The 23374-nt window shown below is 44.2% G+C and overlaps 1 protein-coding gene across 7 annotated transcripts in view; it reads right to left on the bottom strand.

Annotated features, from left to right (window-relative positions):
- plxnb1b (plexin b1b) overlaps window positions 1-23374 on the bottom strand; it is a 379931-nt gene that overhangs the window by 77245 nt on the left and 279312 nt on the right. For 6 of the 7 annotated variants that reach the window (XM_073072817.1, XM_073072818.1, XM_073072811.1 and 3 more), the window contains 5 exons: window positions 21826-21951; window positions 18618-18711; window positions 14128-14294; window positions 8537-8688; window positions 2613-2718 (listed from right to left, as the gene is read on the bottom strand). In XM_073072817.1, the coding sequence (XP_072928918.1) occupies window positions 2613-2718; window positions 8537-8688; window positions 14128-14294; window positions 18618-18711; window positions 21826-21951 (645 nt within the window). The remainder of the gene's footprint in view (window positions 1-2612; window positions 2719-8536; window positions 8689-14127; window positions 14295-18617; window positions 18712-21825; window positions 21952-23374) is intronic. The other variant, XM_073072812.1, reaches the window with a different exon arrangement.

The raw sequence follows: 23374 nt of genomic DNA, 5'->3' as shown, positions 1-23374 counted from the left end.
TTGATATATACAGGTCTTACCTCAGTGGTTGGTAAGCTGATGGAGAAGATCCTGAGAGCAGGATTAATTAACATTTGGTGAGGCATAATATGATTAGGAATAGTCAGCACGGCTTTATCAAGGGCAGGTCATGCCTTACGAGCCTGACTGAATTTTCTGAGGATGTGACTAAACACATTGATGAAGGAAGAGCAGTAGATGTAGTGTATATGGATTTCAGCAAGACATTTGATAAGGTACCCCATGCAAGGCTTATTGAGACAGTAAGGAGGCATGGGATCCAAGGGGACATTGCTTTGTGGATCCAGAACTGGCTTGCCCACAGAAGGCAAAGTGTGGTTGTAGATGGATCATATTCTGTATGGAGGTCGGTGACCAGTGAAGTGCCTCAGGGATCTGTTCTGGGACCCCTAATTGTGATTTTTATAAATGACCTGGATGAGGAAGTGGAGGGATGGGTTAGTAAGTTTGTTGATGACACAAAGGTTGGAGGTGTTGTGGATAGTGTGGCGGGCTGTCAGAAGTTACAGCAGGACATTGATAGGATGCAAAACTGGACTGAGAAGTGACAGATGGAGTTCAACCCAGATAAGTGTGAAGTGGTTCATTTTGGTAGGTCAAATATGATGGCAGAATATAGTATTAATGGTAAGACTCTTGGCAGTGTGGAGGATCAGAGGGCTCTTGGGGTCCGAATTCTATAGGACACTCAAAGCAGCTGTGCAGGTTGACTCTGTGGTTACGAAGGCGTATGGTGTATTGGCCTTGATCAATTGTGGAATTGAATTTAGGAGCCGAGAGGTAATGTTGCAGCTATATAGGACCCTGGTCAGACCCCACTTGGAGTACTGTGCTCAGTTCTGGTTGCCTCACTACAGGAAGGATGTGGAAACTATAGAAAGGGTGCAGAGGAGATTTACAAGGATGTTGCCTGGATTGGGGAGCATGCCTTATGAGAATAGGTTGAGTGAACTCGGCCTTTTCTCCTTGGAGCGACAGAGAATAAGGGGTGACCTGATAGAGGTGTATAAGATGATGAGAGGCATTGATCGTCTGGATAGTCAGAGGCTTTTTCCCAGGGCTGAAATGGTTGCCACAAGAGGACACAGGTTTAAGGTGCTGGGGAGTAGGTACAGAGGAGAGGTCAGGGGTGAGTTTTTTACTCAGAGAGTGGTGAGTGCGTGGAATGGGCTGCTGGCAACGGTGGTGGAGGCAGATACGATAGGGTCTTTTAAGAGACTTTTGGATAGGTACATGGAGCTTAGAAAAATAGAGGGCTATAGGTAAGCCTAGTAATTTCTATGGTTGGGACATGTTCAGCAGAACTTTGTGGGCTAAGGGCCTGTATTATGCTGTAGATTTTCTGTTTTCCTATGTTTTTTCTATGTTTCTAATAACCAGTACATCTTTGGACTCCGGGAGGAAACCAGAGCACCCAGGGAAAACTCACTCGCCCACAGAAAAGATGTCCAAAGGTGGCATCCAGATTGAACTCCAAATTCCGATGCCCTGAACTGCAATAGTACTATGACAATGTTTACGCTACCGTGGTGCCTAAATTGTCTTTAATGCAGGTTAAGAAACAAATTCACCACAGCTCCAGGCTAAACAGCACAAGTTCAATCTGACTGAATTCCATGCCATCTTCTCAAACCATTGGTCAGGAGGTGCAGAAGCCTGAAGACCCACACCAAGTTTGCATCACATTTCAAAGCGAAAATTCACTGTATACTTACAAGAATGTTTCTGGGACCTGGGAGACTGACTCATGGAAAAGGCTGACCAGGTTGGGACTGCATTCATTGGAGCATTGGAGAATGAGGGGAACATTTAGTGATGAGGGGCAAAGAGAGAGTAAGGCAGGAGAGATTTAATAGAAACCAGAGAGGGGCAAATGGATGGCCAGTATATGGAATGAGCCAGAGGAAGTGGGTGAGCTGGGTACATGAACATTTAAAAGGCACTTGGACAGGTGCATGGATAGGAAAGGTTCAGAAGAATATGGGCCAATGGGTCTAGCTTTGGTTATTTTTTAATTTTATATTTTTTTTTACAATAAGTGCAGAGCAGGTTCTTCCAGCCCACTGAGCCACAGCACCCAGCAACTGAACTACTTAACCCTAACCTAACTGTGGGGCAACTTACTGAACTATTTAATCCTAACCTAATTGTGGGGCAACTTACAAGCACCAAGTAACCTACTAACCAGTACATTTTTGGAATGTAGGTTTTCTATGTTTCTATGCGTGCAAGGAGCCAACCAGATTTGAACCCGGCACCATTGGCCTCGAAGCTCTGTGAGGATGCCATTACACCACCAGCTGGCAAAGGCGAAGGGTGCTCACACCAGATATTGTTTTGATTTAGTTTCTTTACTGTTTAGTGCTCTGTATAATATTATTTCATATATCGAAACTTTTCATTTCATTATTTCTGAAAGCATTTTGCAGAACTTTTATTTTACATGTGCCCAAGACACAGTACTATATAGCAGGGGATTATAATACGCCCTGATCCCAAACTCTTCATAAACTGTAGGTAAGCACCAGGATTCAAATAATATATATTTTTTTTAAATTACAGAAAGAAAATCAAGTGAACTTCACACATACCTGATAGGTGAAGAGTTGCACAGAGCTGCTTCCTCCGCTGCCCGCGACTTTCACCGTAACTTTGCCGGCCACCTCTTCCTCACTGGCTGCTGTGTAGCAAACGATCCTGCAGGAGAAACCATCACCTTTAGCTGCCCGTGTACGTGGATGAGTGCCTCACTGACAGGAAGTTCTCTGCCATAATAAAGGGAAACAATACTGGCAAAGCACAGCACTGAGGCCAAGTACAGTACTGTGGAAAAGTCTGAGCACATATTGGGGTGCATAAAGCCTTTGCACAGTACTGTATCTGTCAATGTGGAGCAGAGTGAGGGTGTGTACATCCAGCAGGAGCCAAGGGTATTGAGAACGGTGAGGGTGGTGCACTGTGGGATGGGTGTGGGACAGGCGGCGCAGAAGGAACACCGGGAGGGAGATGTCATGGTGCAGCCACACCCAGCCTGAGACACCAGACAAGGTAATTTGATTCCGAACAATTGCTTTTATTGATCGTTACAGAATCTCTCTCTGGAGCTTCCTGCTCACTCCCCTCTCCCTTCCCCTTTTCCCAACTATGATTCTGCCCTAGTCCCACTCTCATTCCACAATAGAGAGCCATATGAGAATAGAAATGTCTTTTTTTCTGGTAGCAGTACAGTGCAATATATAAAATTACTACAGGACTTTGCAAAAGTCTCAGGCATCCCAGCTATATACGTGTGCCTAAGCCTGCGGCATGGTATCATATAAGATGTGAAAAGATGTCCTGGCACTGTTGAGGGTCCAGAGGAAGCTACCAAGGATAAACTGACACGCCTTGTTTTAAACTCACACATTCTGTGCACTTACTCAAACATATCCTTACTGGTGTTATCAAATGGGATAGCATTCCATTTGTCAAATTTATGGTTAGTTTATGGAAGTTATTGGAAGGACAAGGGTGAAGAGACAAATTCGAATGAGGTTGGAGGCGATATCAGATGCACGGCAACTCTGGCAGGGTCTGCAAGACATTACTTCCTACAAAGCGAAACCCAATAGTATGAATGGCAGTGATGCTTCACTACCAGATGAACTCAACACCTTCTATACACGCTTTGAAAGGAAGAACACAACTACAGTTGTGAAGAGCCCTGCAGCACCTGATGACCTTGTGATCTCTGTCTCAGAGGTCGAGGTCAAAGAGAGTGAACTCTCGCAAAGCGGAAGGTCCCGATGGAGTACCAGGTAAGGCTCTGAAAACCTGTGCTAACCAATTGGTGGTAGTATTTAAGGAACTTTTCAACCTCTCACTGCTATGGGTATAAGTTCTCACTGGCTTCAAAAAGGCAACAATTATACCAGTGCTTAAGAAGAATAATGTGAGCTGCTTTAATGACTATCACCTGCTAGCGCTCACATCGACAGTGATGAAATGCTTTGAGAGGTTGGTCATGACTAGACTGAACTCCTGCCTCAGCAAGGACCTGGACCCATTGCAATTTGCCTATTGCCACACTAGGTCAATGGCAAATGCAATCGCAGTGGCTCTCTACATGGTTTTAAAACACCTGGACAACACAAACACCTATGTCAGGATGCTGTTCATCGACTATAGCTCAGCATTTAATGCCATCATTCCCACAATCCTGATTGAGAAGTTGCAGAACCTGGGCCACTGTACCTCCCTCTGCAATTGGATCCTCGAATTCCCAGCCAGAAGACCACAGACTGTGTGGATTGGTGATAACATCTCCTCCTCGCTGATTATCAACACTGGTGCACTCAGGGGTGTGTGCTTAGCCCACTGCTCTACTCTCTCTATACACATGACTGTGTGGCTAGGCATAGCTCAAATACCATCTATAAATTTGCTGACAATACAACCATTGTTGGTAGAATCTCAGGTGGTGACGAGAGGGCGTACCAGAGTGAGATATGCCAACTGGTGGAATGGTGCCACAGCAACAACCTGGCACTCAATGTCAGTAAGACAAAAGAGCTGATTGTGGACTTCAGGAAGAGTAAGATGAAGGAACACACACCAATCCTCAGAGGGATCAGAAGTGGAGAGAATGAGCAGCTTCAAGTTCCTGGGTGTCAAAACCACTGAGGATTTAACCTGGTCCCAACACATTGATGCAGTCATAAAGAAGGCAAGACAGCAGCTATACTTTATTAGGAGTATGAAAAGATTTGGCATGTCAACAAATATACTCAAAAACTTCTATAGTTGTACCATGGAGAGCATTCTGACAGGCTGCACCACTGTCTGGTGTAGAGGGGCTACTGCACAGGACCGAAAGAAGCTGCAGAAGGTTGTAAATCTAGTCAGCTCCATCTTGGGCACTAGCCTACAAAGTATCCAGGACATCTTTAGGGAGTGGTGTCTCAGAAAGGCAGCGTCCATTATCAACACCCAGGGCATGCCCTTTTCTCACTGTTACCATCAGGTAGGAGGTACAGAAACCTGAAGGCACACACTCAGCGATTCAGAAACAGCTTCTTCCCCTCTGCCATCCGATTCCTAAATGGACATTGAATCCTTGGACACTACCTCACTTGTTTAAATTTACAGTATTTCTGTTTTTGCACTTTTTTTAGATCTATTCAATATACGTAATTGATTTACTTGCTTATTTTTTATTTTAAAAAATTCTTTAATTTCACGTCACATGCCGGTGATAATAAACCTGATTCTGATTCTCATTCTGAATTTATGGAAGAGATAGACAGCATCACAGTACAATACCATGACAATCAACTTTCCTTCAATGTCAATAAAGCCAACGAGCGAGTCATTGACACATTGCCATTTACATCAGTGATGCAGAGGTCCGGTGAGCTGAGAAATGCAGACTGCCAGATGAACATCACCAAAAGCCTCTCCTAGTCCAACCAAAAGAACACCAGCACCTCAAGTTCTCAGGAGGTTGAAGAAATTTGGCATAACTCTTAAGATTTTTTATAGATGCATAATAAACATTATCCTATTCAGATGTATCATGCCCTGGGATAGCAATTGGTTTGACTGAGATCATAAAGAAACTGCAGAGAGTTCTGGACACGGGTCAGCATATCATGAAACCAACATCCTCCTCCATAGACTTTGTATACACTTCTCGTTGCTTTGGTGAAGCAGCCAACATGTTAACAGACCTGATCAACTCCAGACATTCCTTCTTCTCCCCCATCCTATCAGGCAGAAGATCAAAGCATGAAAACGTACCACGAGGCTCAAGGTCATTTTCTATCCCACAGTTGTAACACAATTGAACCGTCCTCTTGTACAATAAGGACTCTTAACCTCAGGATCTACCTATTCATGACCTTGCACCTTATTGTATCTATCTCTCTAACTGTGACTGTTTTTCTGAAATCTGCCATTGTTTTCCTTTGTACTGCCTCAATTCATTGTTGTGTGGATGGCATGCAAAACAAACCTTGGTACATGTGGGAAAAATAAGCTAATTTACCACTGGATACTAACTGTTAATCTAGTCACATCCTGCCATTGAAGGATTTTGGTAATCGATTCCCCCGTCACCAACCCCTCCCCCATTGGATTACCATCGCTATAAAGCCACATACATTGGAGAGGCATTCACAGGAGCTGACACATACTCCATTCACTTTGAACCAGGAGCCAGGAATGTTAGAATAAGAGTGCAGTGACACTTTGTAATCTGCCCCCAGCAGATCTATTTATTACATTTGCTCTACTCTTTCAAATCCAAATTCTCACTTTTTTGTCTCCCTGCTCAGCAGCACACTATCGATACTCTGCATTCTGTGCCTGGCTCCAGGACATCATCCATGCACCATCAATCAGCACAGGAATGTTGGCTCTATTCACGTATATGCTTGAATGACTAAACTAAACTTGAACTTGAAATTGACTTACTGCTTTTCTCTTGTCCTACCACAAAGCACTTATGCTTTGAAATGATCTGTACAGCTGAACTACAATACTAAGTCCTTCCACAGTAGCTCGTTATACGTGCCAATAATAAACCAATACTAATTCCAGGAAATCTATCCCAGCTGTTCAGTGCAATGGCACTCTCAGGACTGAACCCAGTTGTGAGGAGAAAATCCAAGTTGCAGTCATAAAAGTTATGACTTCTGCACAATGATATTTGATGAGTTCCGTATCTAACATGTGCCTGATTTGTGTGCATAGACACTTGTATCCATGGAGGAACAGGGACAATGATAGTCACGCTGGTGTTAAAAGGGTAATGGCAAAGGACACCATAGTAGCTTAGCGGTTAGCAGGACAGTGCTATAGGTCAGAGTTCAATGTACGGAGTCTCTGTACATCCACACCGTGGAATGCTCCTGTTTACTCGCACGTTCCACAGCCGTACCAGGTAGGTTCATTTGCTATTGTAAATTGTCCCATGACTGGGTTAGGGTTAAATCAATAAAAACACAAAATGCTGGCAGAACTCAGCAGGCCAGACAGCATCTATGGGAGGAGGTAGTGACAACGTTTTGGGCCGAAATCCTTCATCAAGACAAGGTTGTCAGGAGTTGCTGGGCTGGAAGGGCTCATGATTGTGTGGCTAGGCATAACTCAAATACCATCTACAAGTCTGCTGATGATACAACCGTTGTCCTGGGTGTCAAGATCTCTGAGGATCTAACCTGGTCCCAACACATCGATGTAGTTATAAAGAAGGCAAGACAACGGCTATACTTTATTAGGAGTTTGAAGCAATTTGGCATGTCAACAAATAAACTCAAAAACTTCTATAGTTGTACCGTGGAGAGCATTCTGACAGGCTGCATCACTGTCTGGTATGGAGGGGCTACTGCACAGGAGCAAAAGAAACTGCAGAAGGTATTAAATCTAGTCTGCACCATCTTCGGCACTAGACTACAAAGTACCCAGGACATCTTTAGGGAGCGGTGTCTCGGAAAGGCAGTGTCCATTATTAAAGTCCTCCAGCACCCAGGGCATGCCCTTTTCTCACTGTTACCATCAGGTAGGAGGTACAGAAGCCTGAAGACGCACTCAGTGATTCAGGAACAGCTTCTTCCGCTCTGCCATCTGATTCCTAAATGGACAGTGAAGCTTTGGACACTACCTCACTTTTTTTAATATACAGTATTTCTGTTTTTGCACATTTTTAATAATCTATTCAATATACATAATTGATTTACTTGTTTATTTATTATTAAGTTTTTTTTATTATTTTTTCTTCTTCTCTCTCTGCTAGATTATGTATTGCATTGAACTGCTGCTGCTCATCTAACAAATTTCACGACACATGCTGGTGATAATAATTCTGATTCTGATTCCCTATCTCTAAATAAAATAAACAATTCCTACATGTTCCACAGCTCCACCACTGCACCAGCACAACATACACATCAGCCACACAGTACACTTCATCCCCTATGCACTGTCACTTTACACCTACTCTCCGTATCTCATACCTACACAGTCGCTGTCCTACTGTGCATTCAGATCCCTTGCTGTAACTTCAGAGAGGTTCCTTTTGCCAACAGTCACTTTCACTTTTTTCATTACCTGTCAGAGTCACTTTGTGGACAGACACTCCAGCACCCAGCCTCACTTTATGTATATAAGCAAATCATATATATAGCCACACTGAAACAGTTACCTGTATGGTTTTGTGCATTGATCTCCTGCCACATGATTGGCTGATATTTGTATTAGTGAGCAGGTGTACAGGCATACCTAATAAACTGGCCTCTGGTCTTTCATTCACAAGGTATCCAAATCCCAGAGCTCCCAAGCCATGAGAATACTTTCCCCAGTGGTTCAAGATGGCAGCTCACCACCCAAAGGCAAGTAGGATGAGCATGAAATGCTAGACTTGCCAGAGAAGTCCATCTCTTCTCAATGAGCAACAAAAATGTAAAGATTTAAGTGATAAGATCCTCAGTGCTCCCCAGACAGAAGAAGTGAAGAATCACAACAGCAACTGACTGACCTGGTGGAGACTTCGTAATAAAGTGGGTCAGTACGGCACTGGATGCCGGCAACTGTCACCATGTTCTGGATGTCCTCGAATCGCTGGCCCAAGTTTGAACCGGAGATGGTGAGCATGGTACCGCCTTCCTGTAGTCCTGACGTCGGCTCAATCTGGGAAGGTATAAGCATTCTGTGTCAACAAGTGCAAAACGCCTGCTGTATTGGCTTTGTACAGAAAGTGGAGGAACAGACGAGGATTGGGAATAATGGTCAAGAAAAGTGAAATATGATTGCATTTTGTTTCAATAGAACACAAATCAGAATTAAATGCTTTAGCAATTAGATAGTTTGCAACTCAGAAATGGAGGGAAGTAATGTAGAAGGCCTGTGGTTAGTTTTCCCTATGTTGCTAGCCCACGAGAAAAATTCAGAAGTCTTTCAAGTGGAGGTAGATATGACTGTTCAGGAAACTGAGGGTCACCAGGACCTGATGCAGAGGAGCAGGTAGGTCAGACATGATGGGGCAAGCTTGAGGGAATGGATGACCTTTAGCTGCACCCATTTTCCCCTATTCTTTTCCTCTCCCAGCTAACCGGAGGAGGATTTCACAAATGTGGAAATATCTTCAGGGCATCACTAGCCAACTTGCAGCTGACATCCATACAGTGAAGGGGTGGTGCTGCTTAAGAGGGGTAAGCTGGCTGATGTTCACCCCCACCACGAACACCTGATAACACAAATGACTATAACACCCACCCAGAAGCTGCCCAACTAACCTTTCAATGAGTGCAACTGACCATGACCTTGTTCACTCGTCTATTAGAAAATCTCACAGCCTAAGAGTCAATCCAGCCCATTATTTCAGTGAAAGAACTAACTTGTCACACTCTTATTCTCCCCACTTGGAAAATCTAATGATTAAGTGCCATCCGTTCTGCTTACCAAGAAAGTCCCCTTGGTGATCACATGATCCTGGCCATCACATGCTGTCAAGGCAAGTGTTGAGCAAACACTCAATGTATGGAGTGATATGAACCAGACTACCCTGACGTCTCTCATATCATTCTTCAGTCAAGTTTGCTCTGCCCAACACATCACCTGCAGCACCAAAGGTCCCAACACACTTGACCACTGCAGCATTACCATCAAGAATGCATACCATTCCATAGCTAACTGTATTTTAGAAAATCTGATCATCTAGCTGTCCTTCTCCCACATGCATACAGGCAGAGGCTAAAGGGCAAGGCTCCAGAGGTAAGAACAACACTGAGTTGGCCGCAGGAAGCGGAGGGGTGGCTACCGGACTGCCCTGAGCTGGTGGACTGGGCCATACTCAAGGACTCATCAGAAACTCTGAATGAATACACCATAGTTATCACGGCTTTATAAAACCAGTCGTAGATGCGTGTGTCCCCGCAAATTCATTCAGAGTCTTCCCCAATCAGAAGCCCTGGACCAGGGGTTCCCAACCTGGGGTCCATGAATTCCTTGGTGTTGATAACATTTGGGAATGTCTGCCTGGATGAACCAAGAGATCTGCAATCTGCTGAAGGCCAGATCAGTGGCATTCAGGTCCGGCAGTCTTTGGAAGACCATCTCACACGCGAAATGGCAATTCCAGACCAAACATAAATCAGAGAATGCTATCACCTCCTAGAAAGTAAAAAAAAAGTGACTTGAGGCTTCCATTCCAGATGAGCTCAATATCTTTTATGTTCACTTTGGCCAACAAAACATGGAGACACCTTCACAAATTCCCACAGCTCCTCTAATGACCCTGTGATTTCAGTCCCTGGAGAGCACCCTTCAGGTGGAGAAAGCATCTGACCCAGATTGGGAACTGGCAAAAGACTGAAGACGAGTATTAATCAACTGGCTGCAGTGTTCAGTGATATCTTTAACCTTTCATTTTGGCAGTTTGAGGTATCCAACTGCTTCAACCAGGCTTCAATTCTACCAGTGCCCAAGAAAAACACGATAACCTGCCTCATTGACCATCCTCCAAAAGCACTTTTGTCCACGGTGAACGAAGCTTATAATGAAATATTAAATCCTGCCTGAGAAGCGACTCTAATTTGCCAACCGGCACAACAGGCACACAGCAGATGCCATTTCATTGGCTCTTCACTCAATACTGGAACGTCTGTACAGTGACGATGCATACATCAGGGTGCTCTTCATTGACTACAGCCCAGCATTCAACACTGTCATCACATCAAAACTAATCAGTAAGCTCCAAGACCAAGGCCTTAATACCTTCCTATACAACTGTATCCTCGATTTCTGCACATGCAGACCCCAGTCAGTTTGGACTGACATCAATTCCTCAATCTCCATCAACACAGCTGCACCACGAGGCAATGTGTTTGCTGATGACACCACTGTTGTAGGCCAAATCAAAGGTGGTGATGAATCATCATATAGGAGGGAGATTGAAAATTTAGCTGAATCGGACCACACTGACAACTTCTCACTCAACGACAGCAACACCATAGAGATGATTAATAACTACAGGAGGTCCATGAGCAAGTTCTCATCAAGGGATCAGTAATTTCAAAACCGCTGCCGTTAATCATTTCAGAGGATTTGTTGTGGGTCCAGGTTACAAGTTCCATTACAAAGAAGACATGACAACACCTCTATTTTCATAGAAGTTTGCAAAGATTTAGTAAAACTTCTAAAACTTTGACAAACTCTATAGGTGTGCAGTGTGGAGTACACTGACTGTTTGCATCACTTCCTTGTATGGAACACCAGTGCCTTTGAATGGAGAGGCCTACAAAATGAGGTGGATACAGCCCAGAATGTCATGGGGGGAGGGGTGCCCTTGCCAACTTTGTGCACATCTACAAGGAACACTGTCAAAGGAAGTTAGCACCCATCATCAAGGACCTGCCATCCAGGCGTGCAAGGGGGGGCACGGAGAGGGATTGTGTCTGCAAATGCTGGAATTGAAGGAGAAGCAAACTGTTGCAGGTACTCAGCAGGCCAGGCAGCTTCTGTGGAGACGACGTGAGAATTGATGGGTCGAGACCCTACACAAGTCCTGATGCAGGGACATGGGACACTGACCATCAGTAGAAAAATGGAGGGTATGCTAAACTGACCTTAGAATAGGCTAAAGGGCTGCCACAACATTCTGGGCTGAAAGATCTACACTGGGCTGTAATGTTCCCTGTTCTATGAATTTGCCTTCACAAACGCCGCTTGACCTGCTAAGTTCCACCAGCGTTTTTTGGAATTTTGAAAGAAAATTGCTTTGGCTTTCACTGCAGTAATCAGTGGATTCTGATCCCTCTGGGAACCAGTGCTGCTGTCTGTGAAAATGACCTCCCCCTCTCTCTCTCGCTCCAAAACTCACAGTTTTGTGTGACTGTAATGAGTTGCAATTTCACCTTCTTTGCTCAAAGGAGACAAATATAAGTTCACTGTATTCACACATGACACCGACACCTCTGCTCAGGAAGTCAACCCAGGAACTAAACTTGCCCCTGCAGTGATTACGTCTGCAAGCTGTGAGCAAAACCACTGGTGTGAGAGCCTCAGGAGGTGCTAGCAGTTACCTTCACACCTCTCTTTCTGTGAACATATTGCAGAACACAGCTTGTGCTGGCCGTGGAACCTGCAGGTGAGAGCTCTCAAGCTTCTGTGAGCACCGGCTCGGGGAATCCGCAGTGCCAGCTAGATGCAAATTAGGGAGATGTTGATTTCATGTAGTTTGTGATCATTTAAACCATTGGGTCAAAATGAAGAGACAAGGATCAACTTTAATCGCCATATACATTTAGTTATATTAGGAATTTGTTGTGATGTGATGGCATGACATGCAAGAAAAACAATATTCAGCAATTACAAGAATATAGAAATATATTAAACATGAACAGAAGTGAAAGTACAAATATAGAACAAAATGTGCATAAATACATAAAATTCCACGATGCCTTCAGCAGCAACACACATCGCACGTGTTGACCCGCCATCTCCACTCACATTGTCTTCCAACACGGAGAGGTGCCATTCCGGGCTGCAGGACTACATACTGAGGGATGCGCTGAAGCTTGGCACAGTTAACTTAGAGGCCCAGTGAGGAAGGACTACAGACTGAGGCCCTGGATACTGAAGAGCCGAGATGGCCAAGGAGGCCCCTCAAACAACAGAAGGGAGTAAATTGCGCAGTTGAGCCATGAGAGGCAATTGCGTCATGTACAAAAAAAGATCCCAACTTCACACACCACTGCTCTGAACTGATCGGCAGACTCACTTTCAGTACTCCTCACAATCACCATGACTCACTGTCAGTACTCCTCACAATCACCATGACTCACTTTCAGTACTCACAATCACCATGACTCACTATCAGTACTCCTCACAATCACAAATACTCACTTTCAGTACTCCTCACAATCACCATGACTCACTTTCAGTACTCCTCACAATCACCATGACTCACTGTCAGTACTCCTCACAATCACCATGACTCACTGTCAGTACTCCTCACAATTACCATGACTCACTTTCAGTACTCACAATCACCATGACTCACTGTCAGTACTCCTCACAATCACCATGACTCACTATCAGTACTCCTCACAATCACCATGACTCACTTTCAGTACTCCTCACAATCACCATGACTCACTTTCAGTACTCACAATCACCATGACTCACTTTCAGTACTCCTCACAATCACCATGACTCACTTTCAGTACTCCTCACAATCACCATGACTCACTGTCAGTACTCCTCACAATCACCATGACTCACTTTCAGTACTCCTCACAATCACCATGACTCACTGTCAGTACTCCTCACAATTACCATGACTCACTTTCAGTACTCACAATCACCATGACTCACTTTCAGTACTCACAATCACCATGACTCACTATCAGTACTCCTCACAATCACCATGATTCACTGTCAGTACTCCTCACAATTACCATGACTCACTTTCAGTACTCCTCACAATTACCATGACTCACTTTCAGTACTCCTCACAATCACCATGACTCACTTTCAGTACTCACAATCACCATGACTCACTTTCAGTACTCCTCACAATCACCATGACTCACTATCAGTACTCACAATCACCATGACTCACTATCAGTACTCCTCACAATCACCATGACTCACTTTCAGTACTCACAATCACCATGACTCACTTTCAGTACTCCTCACAATCACAAATACTCACTTTCAGTACTCCTCACAATCACGCTCTGAGGGTTTTGGCACAGTTTGCCTTCTTTTGCCCATTTGTTGGTTGTAACATTTTGCCTATGTATAGTTTTCATAAAATTCTGCTGTATTTATTTTTCCTGTAACATCTGCAAGAAAATGAATCTCAGGATAGTATGTGTTAATCTATATGTACTTTGATTATACATCTACTTTGAACTTTGATAACAAGAGAAAAAAAAAGGAATATTGAAAATAGTTGGAGTCAGTACAACACTGTGGGCGAAGGGCCGGCCTGTGCTGATCTTTGTCACACCTTTCCACCAGGATTGTGACAGTAGTCCTCCCTCAGCTTCTGCTCAGTCCTATCCACAGCCACAGAAACACCGTTCAGCTATCTCGTACTTTTGGAGTTGGAGTCGAGCTTACCGATTCAATGACAGGCGCTGGGCAGGTCTCCTCCACACCGTTCACACATGACTCCTTGTACACACAGCTGGGCTTCCCTCCTCCACACCACACGCACGAGTACTTGGCGTCTGCAGTCTGACAACGGCTGCAGTCTGTTCCACCCACCGAGCAGTCATAGAGGGTAACTGTACAAAGGAGGTGAGAGGGCATTAACCTTCGCCACACAATTGCCCCAGGTGTTCATTCCCCAGTCAATCATCACTTTCACATCCAATATCACAGCAGTGACAATGCTTACAAGCAGCTATAAAGCCTTCTGAGATATAAGCATAAAAGAGAGCATTTAAATGCAAATATTTCCTTTCAAAGTAAAATGAAACCTAAGTTGAGTGGATTTATGAACAAAATTCACCAATAAGAAAACAAACTGATAAAGGCATTCAAACCGGATGTGCCTGCTGTTAGAGGAGCTCTGCTTTGACTTGTTTAATGCTTAGGCAACTGTGGTTCCAGGAAAAGGAACTGTTTGGATTTTATTATTGCTCTAACTGTTTTGTAGAAAAGGTCATCTTTGGAAAACACAATTTCACTGAGTCATCACACAGAAACACCCTTTCACTTAAGCCAATAGTAGTGAGCATCAGACCACCAATTTACACAAGACATGGGAGCAGAATGGGAGCATTTGGCCCATTAAGCCTGTCCTGACATTCAATTATGTCTGATTTATTTTTCTCCTTCAACCCCAATTCTCCTGCCTTCTCCCTGTAATCTTTGTCACCCTTACTAATCAAGGACCTATCAACCTTCACGTTAAATGTACCCAATAACTTAGCCTTCACAGCCGTCTGCGGCAATGAATCACCACCTTCCGGCTGAAGAAATTCCTCCTCATCTGTGTCCTAAAGGGATGTCTGAGGCTGTGTCCTCTGGTCTTGCATTCTCCCACTACTGGAAACATCCTCTCCACATTCACTCTATCTAGGCCTTTCAATCCTACATTAACCATTTATTCTCTGCACAATTCCCTCAAATCATATAGATTCAGCTAGTCACCTACAAACCAGGGGTAACCTGACAACCTACATGGGTTTGGGAGGAACCCAAGCACCCGGAGTAATCTACAGGGTTATAAGGCAAAGGTACCAACTCTGCTCTGGCCCCACTGGAGATCAGGGTTAAATCCAGGTTGCTGACACTGACAGGCACAAGCCCTACCACATGGGCTATTGTGTCACCCAGGAAGAATTAGGAAAGTGTTGGTACAAAGACAAATCTATTGAAAATAACCTTGTTCCAATATAACAAAATTCCACAGGACTGGTGAAAAATGCCCCACAAGATGGCACAATTGCTATGCATCTATTAAAAAAAAAGGAAATAAACCAAATTAAAACTATTTATTTCTGTCAGACAAACAGGCCTTTGATTGCCAGTAGAGGTGAGGTAAAGTGTACTCACCACTCTGATATTTATTTGTAATGATTTGAGCAGAGTTAAACGAGCAAGTTTCAGAACACCCACTTGATCAATGCCAGCAAAACACACTGGTGTTGTAGGAAATGAATCCCTATTTCTCTACATTGTGCTCTCCACAGCAGATACAACTAGAGCAGGAAAGAAGAAAATATAATCTTGACAACATAATGGAGGAGGCCATTCGACCCCACGTATCTGTGCTGGCATTCACTGAAATGACGGTTGTTCCTTCACCTCAGCACTACAGAACATACAACAGATCACAGCGACCGGCCCTTCCGCCCACTCTGTGTGGCACGCTAATTAAAGCAGCATTTAACTAAAGTAATCCCCGTGACTGTACGTGGTCCATGCCCCCCCCTCCCCAAAGCTCATCAGCTTCTTGAATACCATTATCATATTTGCTTCCACTACCGTACCTGGCAGTGTGTTCCAGGCACCGGACGCTCTGTGTGAAACAAATATTTTGCAGCCTCAATCCTCCTTTGAACTTACCCCATCTTTTCTTAGAAGCATGCCTTCTAGTATTAGACATCATCACCCTGGGAAAAAGACATCAGCTAGCGACCTATGATTTTCCTGTATTTGGTAATTCTCTTCATACCCAAAAATCAGGAAATCATGGGCTTTCAAGTCTGCACAGATGAAGGTGGCCATATTAAATAATCCTTTTTTATGCAAACATTACATTGGCTTCATACTCATTTACATATTTTCTAAGTTACTGCAGTAAATACTGCTGGTCATTTGCATAAACATTGCACCACACTGGGACTCCTAACCTGACTGTGCTGCTTCACCACAACATACACAGAGTACAGAAAGCCTGCCGTCACGCTCTCTTCCCCCGGCTGCCATCAGGAAGGTGGTCAGGACTCAACAGCACCAGGTTCAGGAAAAGTTATTATGCCCTCAACCATCAGCGTCTTGAACCGAAGGGAATAACTTCACTCAACTTCATCTGCTCCATCACTGAGACGCACCGACAACCTGAGGACGCAGTTTCAAGGACCCGTCTTCTCGTGTTTTCACAAGTTATTGCTTATTTATTTATTATTTCTTCCTTTCTGTATTTGGAGAGCTTGTCATCTTTTGCACACTGGTTAAACACCCAAGCCGGTAGCTCTTTCACTGACTCTGTTACGATTATTCTATCATGGATTTATTCAGCATGCCAGGAAGAAAATGAACTCTGATATTGTATACGGTGACATACATGACTTTGACGAAGCACTTACTTTGAAGTCGATACTCTCCTGTTTCTTGTGTCTGTGTAACAAGAAAGTCAGGAGGAGTTCACCTCACTGCCAAACTCAAGTGAACTCATTCTCCAGATCATTCTGATCTGCTGGGCCAAATGCATTTCATACCTCCCAAGCCTTACACATACCGAGCCAATTCATGGTCACTAAATCAGTACTGTGCAACACAAAATCTGCTAAAGGAACTAAGTGCTTTTGTAAAATTGATTTTAGAGATACAGTGCGGACAGCCCCCTCTGGCCCTACAAGCCATGCTGCCAGTCACCTTCCATTTAACCCTAGCCTAATCATGGGACCTATCACCTGCCATGTCTTTGGAACGTGGGAGGAAGCTGGAGCACCCAGAGGAAACGCACGCATTACAAAGGGAGGACATACAAACTTCTTACAGAGGATGATGGAATTGAACTCTGAACTCCGACGTCCCAAGCTGTAATCACATCGTACTAACCTCTATGCTACTGTGGCCCATCTCAATAGGCTGAACAACATCTGTAGGAGAAACAAAACTGTTGACTTTTCATGTTGAAAGTCTGCAATGAGATTTCGACTTGAAGTATCTACAACTCCCTTCCTCCCACAGATGCTGCCCAGTCTGCTGAGTTCCTCCAGCAGATTCTTTGTGGCTCCAGATAGATTCCAGCACCTAGTCTTATGTCTCCAACACAATCAGCCTTTCAAAAATTTATTTAATTAATTATTAATGTCTACAATCGAAATGAAATAAACGTATTTTGAGTAACTGTTTTTTCAAAAAAATTCTTAACATTAAATTGTAATTGTTTTAAATGGCACTGAACTAAACAGTTGAAAAAGCCCATCATGGGGGTTGGAGTGACCTTCGGTACAATCTCCATGGCTTTGCCAACAGTTAGGACTGCTCCACTTTGAGGAAAGGCTTCAGATTTCTTTCTTCCTGCACATCACAGCAGTCACATGGGCCGGGGGTGGGGGGACCATGGTTTGTTAACTACTCAGTGAGGTTTACTCGTCCCGGTGCTGAACTGACTCTGCAGTGCGACCAGCAGTCATCAGCGCTCACCTCAGCATTGAACCTGGGTTTGTGCTGGGGCCTGTAGCCATCGGGCTCCTGGACCAGTATCACTCACCTCAGCACCGAACCTGGGTTTGTGCTGTGGCCTGTAGCCATCGGGCTCCTGGACCAGTATCACTCACCTCAGCATTGAACCTGGGTTTGTGCTGGGGCCTGTAGCCATCGGGCTCCTGGACCAGTATCACTCACCTCAGCACCGAACCTGGGTTTGTGCTGTGGCCTGTAGCCATCGGGCTCCTGGACCAGTATCACTCACCTCAGCATTGAACCTGGGTTTGTGCTGGGGCCTGTAGCCATTGGGCTCCCGGATCGGATGACTTAGTAACTGTGGACTCACTTTTGGGGACTCTGCAGTTCATGTTCTCTGTGTCATTTGTTCACCTTTTTATTGTTTGCACGATTTGTCTTTTTTCATGCCCTTGGGGTGTTTGATGGTCTTTGTTGTGTGAGTTTTTTTAAAGTGGTTCCATTGTATTTCTTTGTTTTGTGGCTGACTGCAAGGAGACGAATATCAAGGCTGTATATAATATACATACTTTGATAATAAATGAACTTTGAACTATTCCTCTCTCCACAGAGACTGCTTGATTTGGTGAGTGTTCACACTTTCTGGCTTTTGTGATAAGGGTTTAAGTAGGAGATAGGGGGACAAGGTTAAACAAATGGTTCCATTATGTTTTAAAGCTTATTCAGACAAGACCAGGCATACTTACTGTGTAAATCGTGCATGTTGTCCACTCTGTAATTGGGTCGTCGTTGGACATATACAGTTGCATTATATTCTTGTTGCAGCGTGGAGTAGGCATACTGTAAAGGCAAAGGTCAGAAAATGACAGAAGTGAGAAAATGAAAATCTTGAGAGTAGAAGCAGAAAATGTCAGAAACACAGAGTCCCTACACAGCTGTCGAAAGAGAGAACAAAGCAGATTGTGTTTTGGGGAAAGCTTCTGTCCTGTCAGAACATTTCTGCTCTGTGTTCTATTCCTGACACATCAGTCCTGCCCTTTTATCAGAAATTTCAAGTGTTTTCAGTCATAAGCCCAAGGATTTGATAATGTCAAATGCTCCGAACTGTGTTAACTGTGGTTGGAAAACTTACTGTGTGAAAAGAATCAAAAATCAGGCCTACCAATCATTTGCTGCTGGACGATAATGAAAAGGCTTTCAGCAAATCTGCATGCTAAAATTTGCCCTTCAATGACTATCAAGCTCATTGTTCAGAAATCATTTGAACTATCTTTGACGATTGAATGATCTGAGCCATCTGGACAGGGTAATTAATGCTTCCTCAGCTGACAAGCCAAACAGGTGAGCTCAGAATAATACAGGTAGTCCCCGAGTTACAAACGTCCGACTTATGGACAACTCATACTTTTGAACTGAGGAAGGAGAACGCCGTCCGCCATTTTAAGTCTTTGCCTTGACACTGTGTTGAGTGTTTAACTTCGGATTTGGCTTAAATTTTTCTTAGTAAGATTCACCTTGACCCCCTCCAGCGCCAAGCTCGACAACGGAGGTTCAATCCAGTGACCAACCGCTCCTGTGCCGGGTTGATGTTGATCCAGTGACTCCCGTACCATCCGTGCCGGGTTGATGTCGAGCTCGCAACTCAACCTCGTAAAAAAAACTCTGCCACCTCCAGTTTAAATTCCCACGCGGAATATTGTGGAGGATCAAATACTCAAACCCAGCACAGCCCCCACTTGTCCCATTTAACCTGTCTCAGTGCGGTGGAGTTTAGGACCCGGGGAATTCAGTGCGGTGGTCCTTATGACCCAGCTGACCTCGGGAGCTGGCGGAGCTTGGGACCGCTGTGTTTCTGTTCCATTGATGGGAAGCGATCGCGATTGAAAATAAAGTGGAAATAATAAAGCGTTTGGAAAGAGGTGAAATGCCATCGGTCATTGGAAAAGCGTTAGGCTACAGTTGGTCAACAATCAGAACAATGTTAAAGGATAAAGGATAAAGTGAGAATAACGGACCTTGTGAAAGGCCCTGTCCTGATGAAAGCTGCAATTATTACTAAGCAACACAGTGGTTTAATTATTGGAATGCATACGTTTCTTAAGTGTTTTATATGCATAGAAAGGTAAAATATATACTATATACTAAGACAAACGTTTGACTAACTGACGCTAAATAATACTGGATGTACTTGTTCTGACTTATGTACAAATCCAACTTAAAGGCGGACTCAGGAATGGAACTCGTACGTAACCCAGGGACTGCCTGTACTTCAAGTAATGGCATACTTATTTTTGGCCCAGATGAGCAAGAACAGCGCCTTGCCCTGAAGGGTAGCCCTGTTGCGTGAAAGAGTGGGAAACTCTGTGCTGACACAGGAAAGCAGCATCCGACATCAGGGACCCCACGCACCCAAACCATCTTCCTTCTCACTCAGTACAGGACTCACACCACCAGGTTCGGGAACAGTTATTGCCCCTCAACCATCAGGCTCTTGAACCAGTGGGGATAACTTCACTCACCCCATCACTGAACTGTTCCCTGGACTCACTTTCAAGAAGTCTTCATCTCAAGTGCTCAATATTTATTGCTTATTTATTTATTTGTTCTTTTTGTATTTGCACTTTTGCGCATTGAATGTTTGTCTGTCCTGTTGGGTGTGGTCTTTCATTGATTCTGTGAAGTTTCTTGGAGTTCAGCCCAGATAAGTGTGAGGTGGTTCATTTTGGTAGGTCAAATATGATGGCAGAATATAGTATTAATGGTAAGACTCTTGACAGTGTGGAGGATCAGAGGGATCTTGGGGTCCGAATTCCATAGGACACTCAAAGCAGCTGTACAGGTTGACTCTGTGGTTAAGAAGGCGTATGGTTTATTGGCCTTCATTAATCATGGGATTGAGTTTAGGAGTCGAGGGGTAATGTTGCAGCTATATAGGACCCTGATCAGACCCCATTTGGAGTACTGTGCTCAGTTCTGGTCGCCTCACTACAGGAAGAATATGGAAACTGTAGAAAGGGTGCAGAGGAGATTTACAAGGATGTTGCCTGGATTGGGGAGCATGCCTTATGAGAATAGGTTGAGTGAACTCGGCCTTTTCTCCCTGGACCAACAGAGGATGAGAGGTGACCTGATGGAGGTGTATAAGATGATGAGAGGCATTGATTGTGTGGATAGTCAGAAGCTTTTTCCCAGGGCAGAAATGGCTAACATGAGAGGGCACAATTTTAAGGTGCTTGGAAGTAGGTACAGAGGAGATGTCAGGGGTAAGTTTTTTTTACACAGAGTGGTGAGTGCGTGGAATGGGCTGCCGGCGGAGGTGGTGGAGGCGGATACAATAGGGTCTTTTAAGAAACTCCTGGATAGGTACATAGAGTTTAGAAAAATAGAGGGCTATGGGTAACCCTAGGTAATTTCTAAAGTAAGGACATGTTCGGCACAGCATTGTGGGCCGAAGGGCCTGTATTGTGCTGTAGGTTTTCCATGGTTAGGACAACGAGTTAATGTTTTTTTTTATTTAGAGATGCAGCACAACTGTTCGAGCCACACCACCCAGCAACTCACCTATTTAACCCCAGCCTAGACACAGGACAATTTACAATGACCAAGTAAACTACTAACTTAAATGTCTTTGAACTGTGGGAGGAAACCTGGAGCAAACCCTACACATTTCAGGAGGAGAACATATGAACTCTTTGCAGACAACATCGGAAATGAACACCACCACCAATGCCCTGAGCTGTAATAGTGTCATTCTAAGTGTGACACAGCCATGGTGCAGAACATTGTAATTCTTTTAAAATAAACAGGTTTGTTTTGTTATCAGTTGCACTATAGTAGTACGTGAATTTTTTGAGGACGTTTGGCTTGTATTAAACAGTGGCCATGGCAATCGGGCTGCAGCAAATTGGAACGTCTATCACAGAGTGACCACTGCACGTTGCTTTTGAATATTACCTGGTGCACCTGACAAGTAATGAAGTAGAGGGTAGGATCACTGTCAGCGCTTTCGACAAACGCCTCCACTACCACCATCCGATCCTCAATCACAAACACACATTCGTAATCCACTTCCGGGGGCTGCTGGGGAACAGAAACAGAGGTGGTTATGGTGACAGCACGCAGCCAGCTCAGAAGGCTGGGCACTCTTTTTTAAGTAAACACAAACACTAAACACTTGGGAAAATTGTGCGTATAGTTTAGAGGAATCCTGTGGATCAGTGTTTACATCTAATGGCACCCTAAGGAAAAATCTTCATGTGTGTCATCCAGGACAAACCCCCTTTCTCATTACTAACATCAAGTATAGGCACCTGAAGATGCACATTGAAGGTTTTAGGAACAGCTTCTTCCCCTCTGCCTTCAGATTTCTGAACCGCTGACAGGCTCTACCTCACTATCCTTCTCTTGCACTACTTGCTTTATATTTTGTTGTAACGTATGGAATTTTTTTCTAAATTTCTGGTATGGTACTGCTGCCACAGATTTCACAACATTCAGTACTGTGCAAAAATATGTGTGTAAGGGCACTTTATCTGAATGCCCACAGTATTCGTAAGAAGGTCAGTGTATTTTTGACATAAAGGGGTATGATTTAGTGGCCATTATAGAAACATGGTTACAGGGTGGAGAGGATTAGGAATTAAATACACAGGGATATCAGGTAATACAGAAGGATAGGCAGGAAGGTAAGGGAGATGGGGTTCTTAATTAAAGAAGAGATCAGGGCAATAGTGAGAGACGATGTAAGATCTAAGGAGCAGAATGTTGAATCCATCTAGGTAGAGATTAGCAGTACTAAAGAGAAAAAAATCACTGGTGGGAGTTGTCTATTGGTCACTGAATGATAACTTTACAGTGGCACAGGCAATAAACCGAGAACTATCTGAGGCATGTAAGAATGGAACAGCAGCTATCGTGGGGGATTTTAACCTGCACATTGATTGGGTGAATCAAGTTAGTCGAGACGGTCTTTAGGAGGACTTCACAGAATGCATCCATGATGGCTTTCTTGAACAGCATGTTACTGACTCTACAAGGGAACGTGTTATCTTAGATCTGGTCCTGTGCAATGAGACTGGTAAAACTGGTGATCTTGTAGCTAGGGATCCTCTTGGAGAGAGTGATCACAGAATCATTAAACACACACAAAAAGCTGGTGGAACACAGCAGGCCAGGCAGCATCTATAGGAAGAAGTAGAGTCAACGTTTTGGGCCGAGACCCTTCATCAGGATTAACGGACAAAAGAGATAGTAAGAGATTTGAAAGTAAGAGGGGGAGGGGGAGATCTGAAATGATAGGAGAAGATAGGAGGGGGAGGGGTGAAGCCAAGAGCTGGGAAGTTGATTGGCAAAAGGGATACGGAGCTAGAGAAGGGAAAGGATCATGGGATGGGAGGCCTCGGAAGAAAGAAAGGGGGAGGGGAGCACCACAGGAAGATGGCGAACAGGCAAAGAGTGATTGTGAGAGAGAAAGAGAGAGAGATAAAAGATAGGGATGGGGTGA

This window comes from Hemitrygon akajei, chromosome 19 (assembly GCF_048418815.1).
Source record: "Hemitrygon akajei chromosome 19, sHemAka1.3, whole genome shotgun sequence".
In the NCBI taxonomy this organism is placed as follows: Eukaryota; Metazoa; Chordata; class Chondrichthyes; order Myliobatiformes; family Dasyatidae; genus Hemitrygon; species Hemitrygon akajei.
This window is presented reverse-complemented; position numbering and strand designations above follow the sequence as displayed.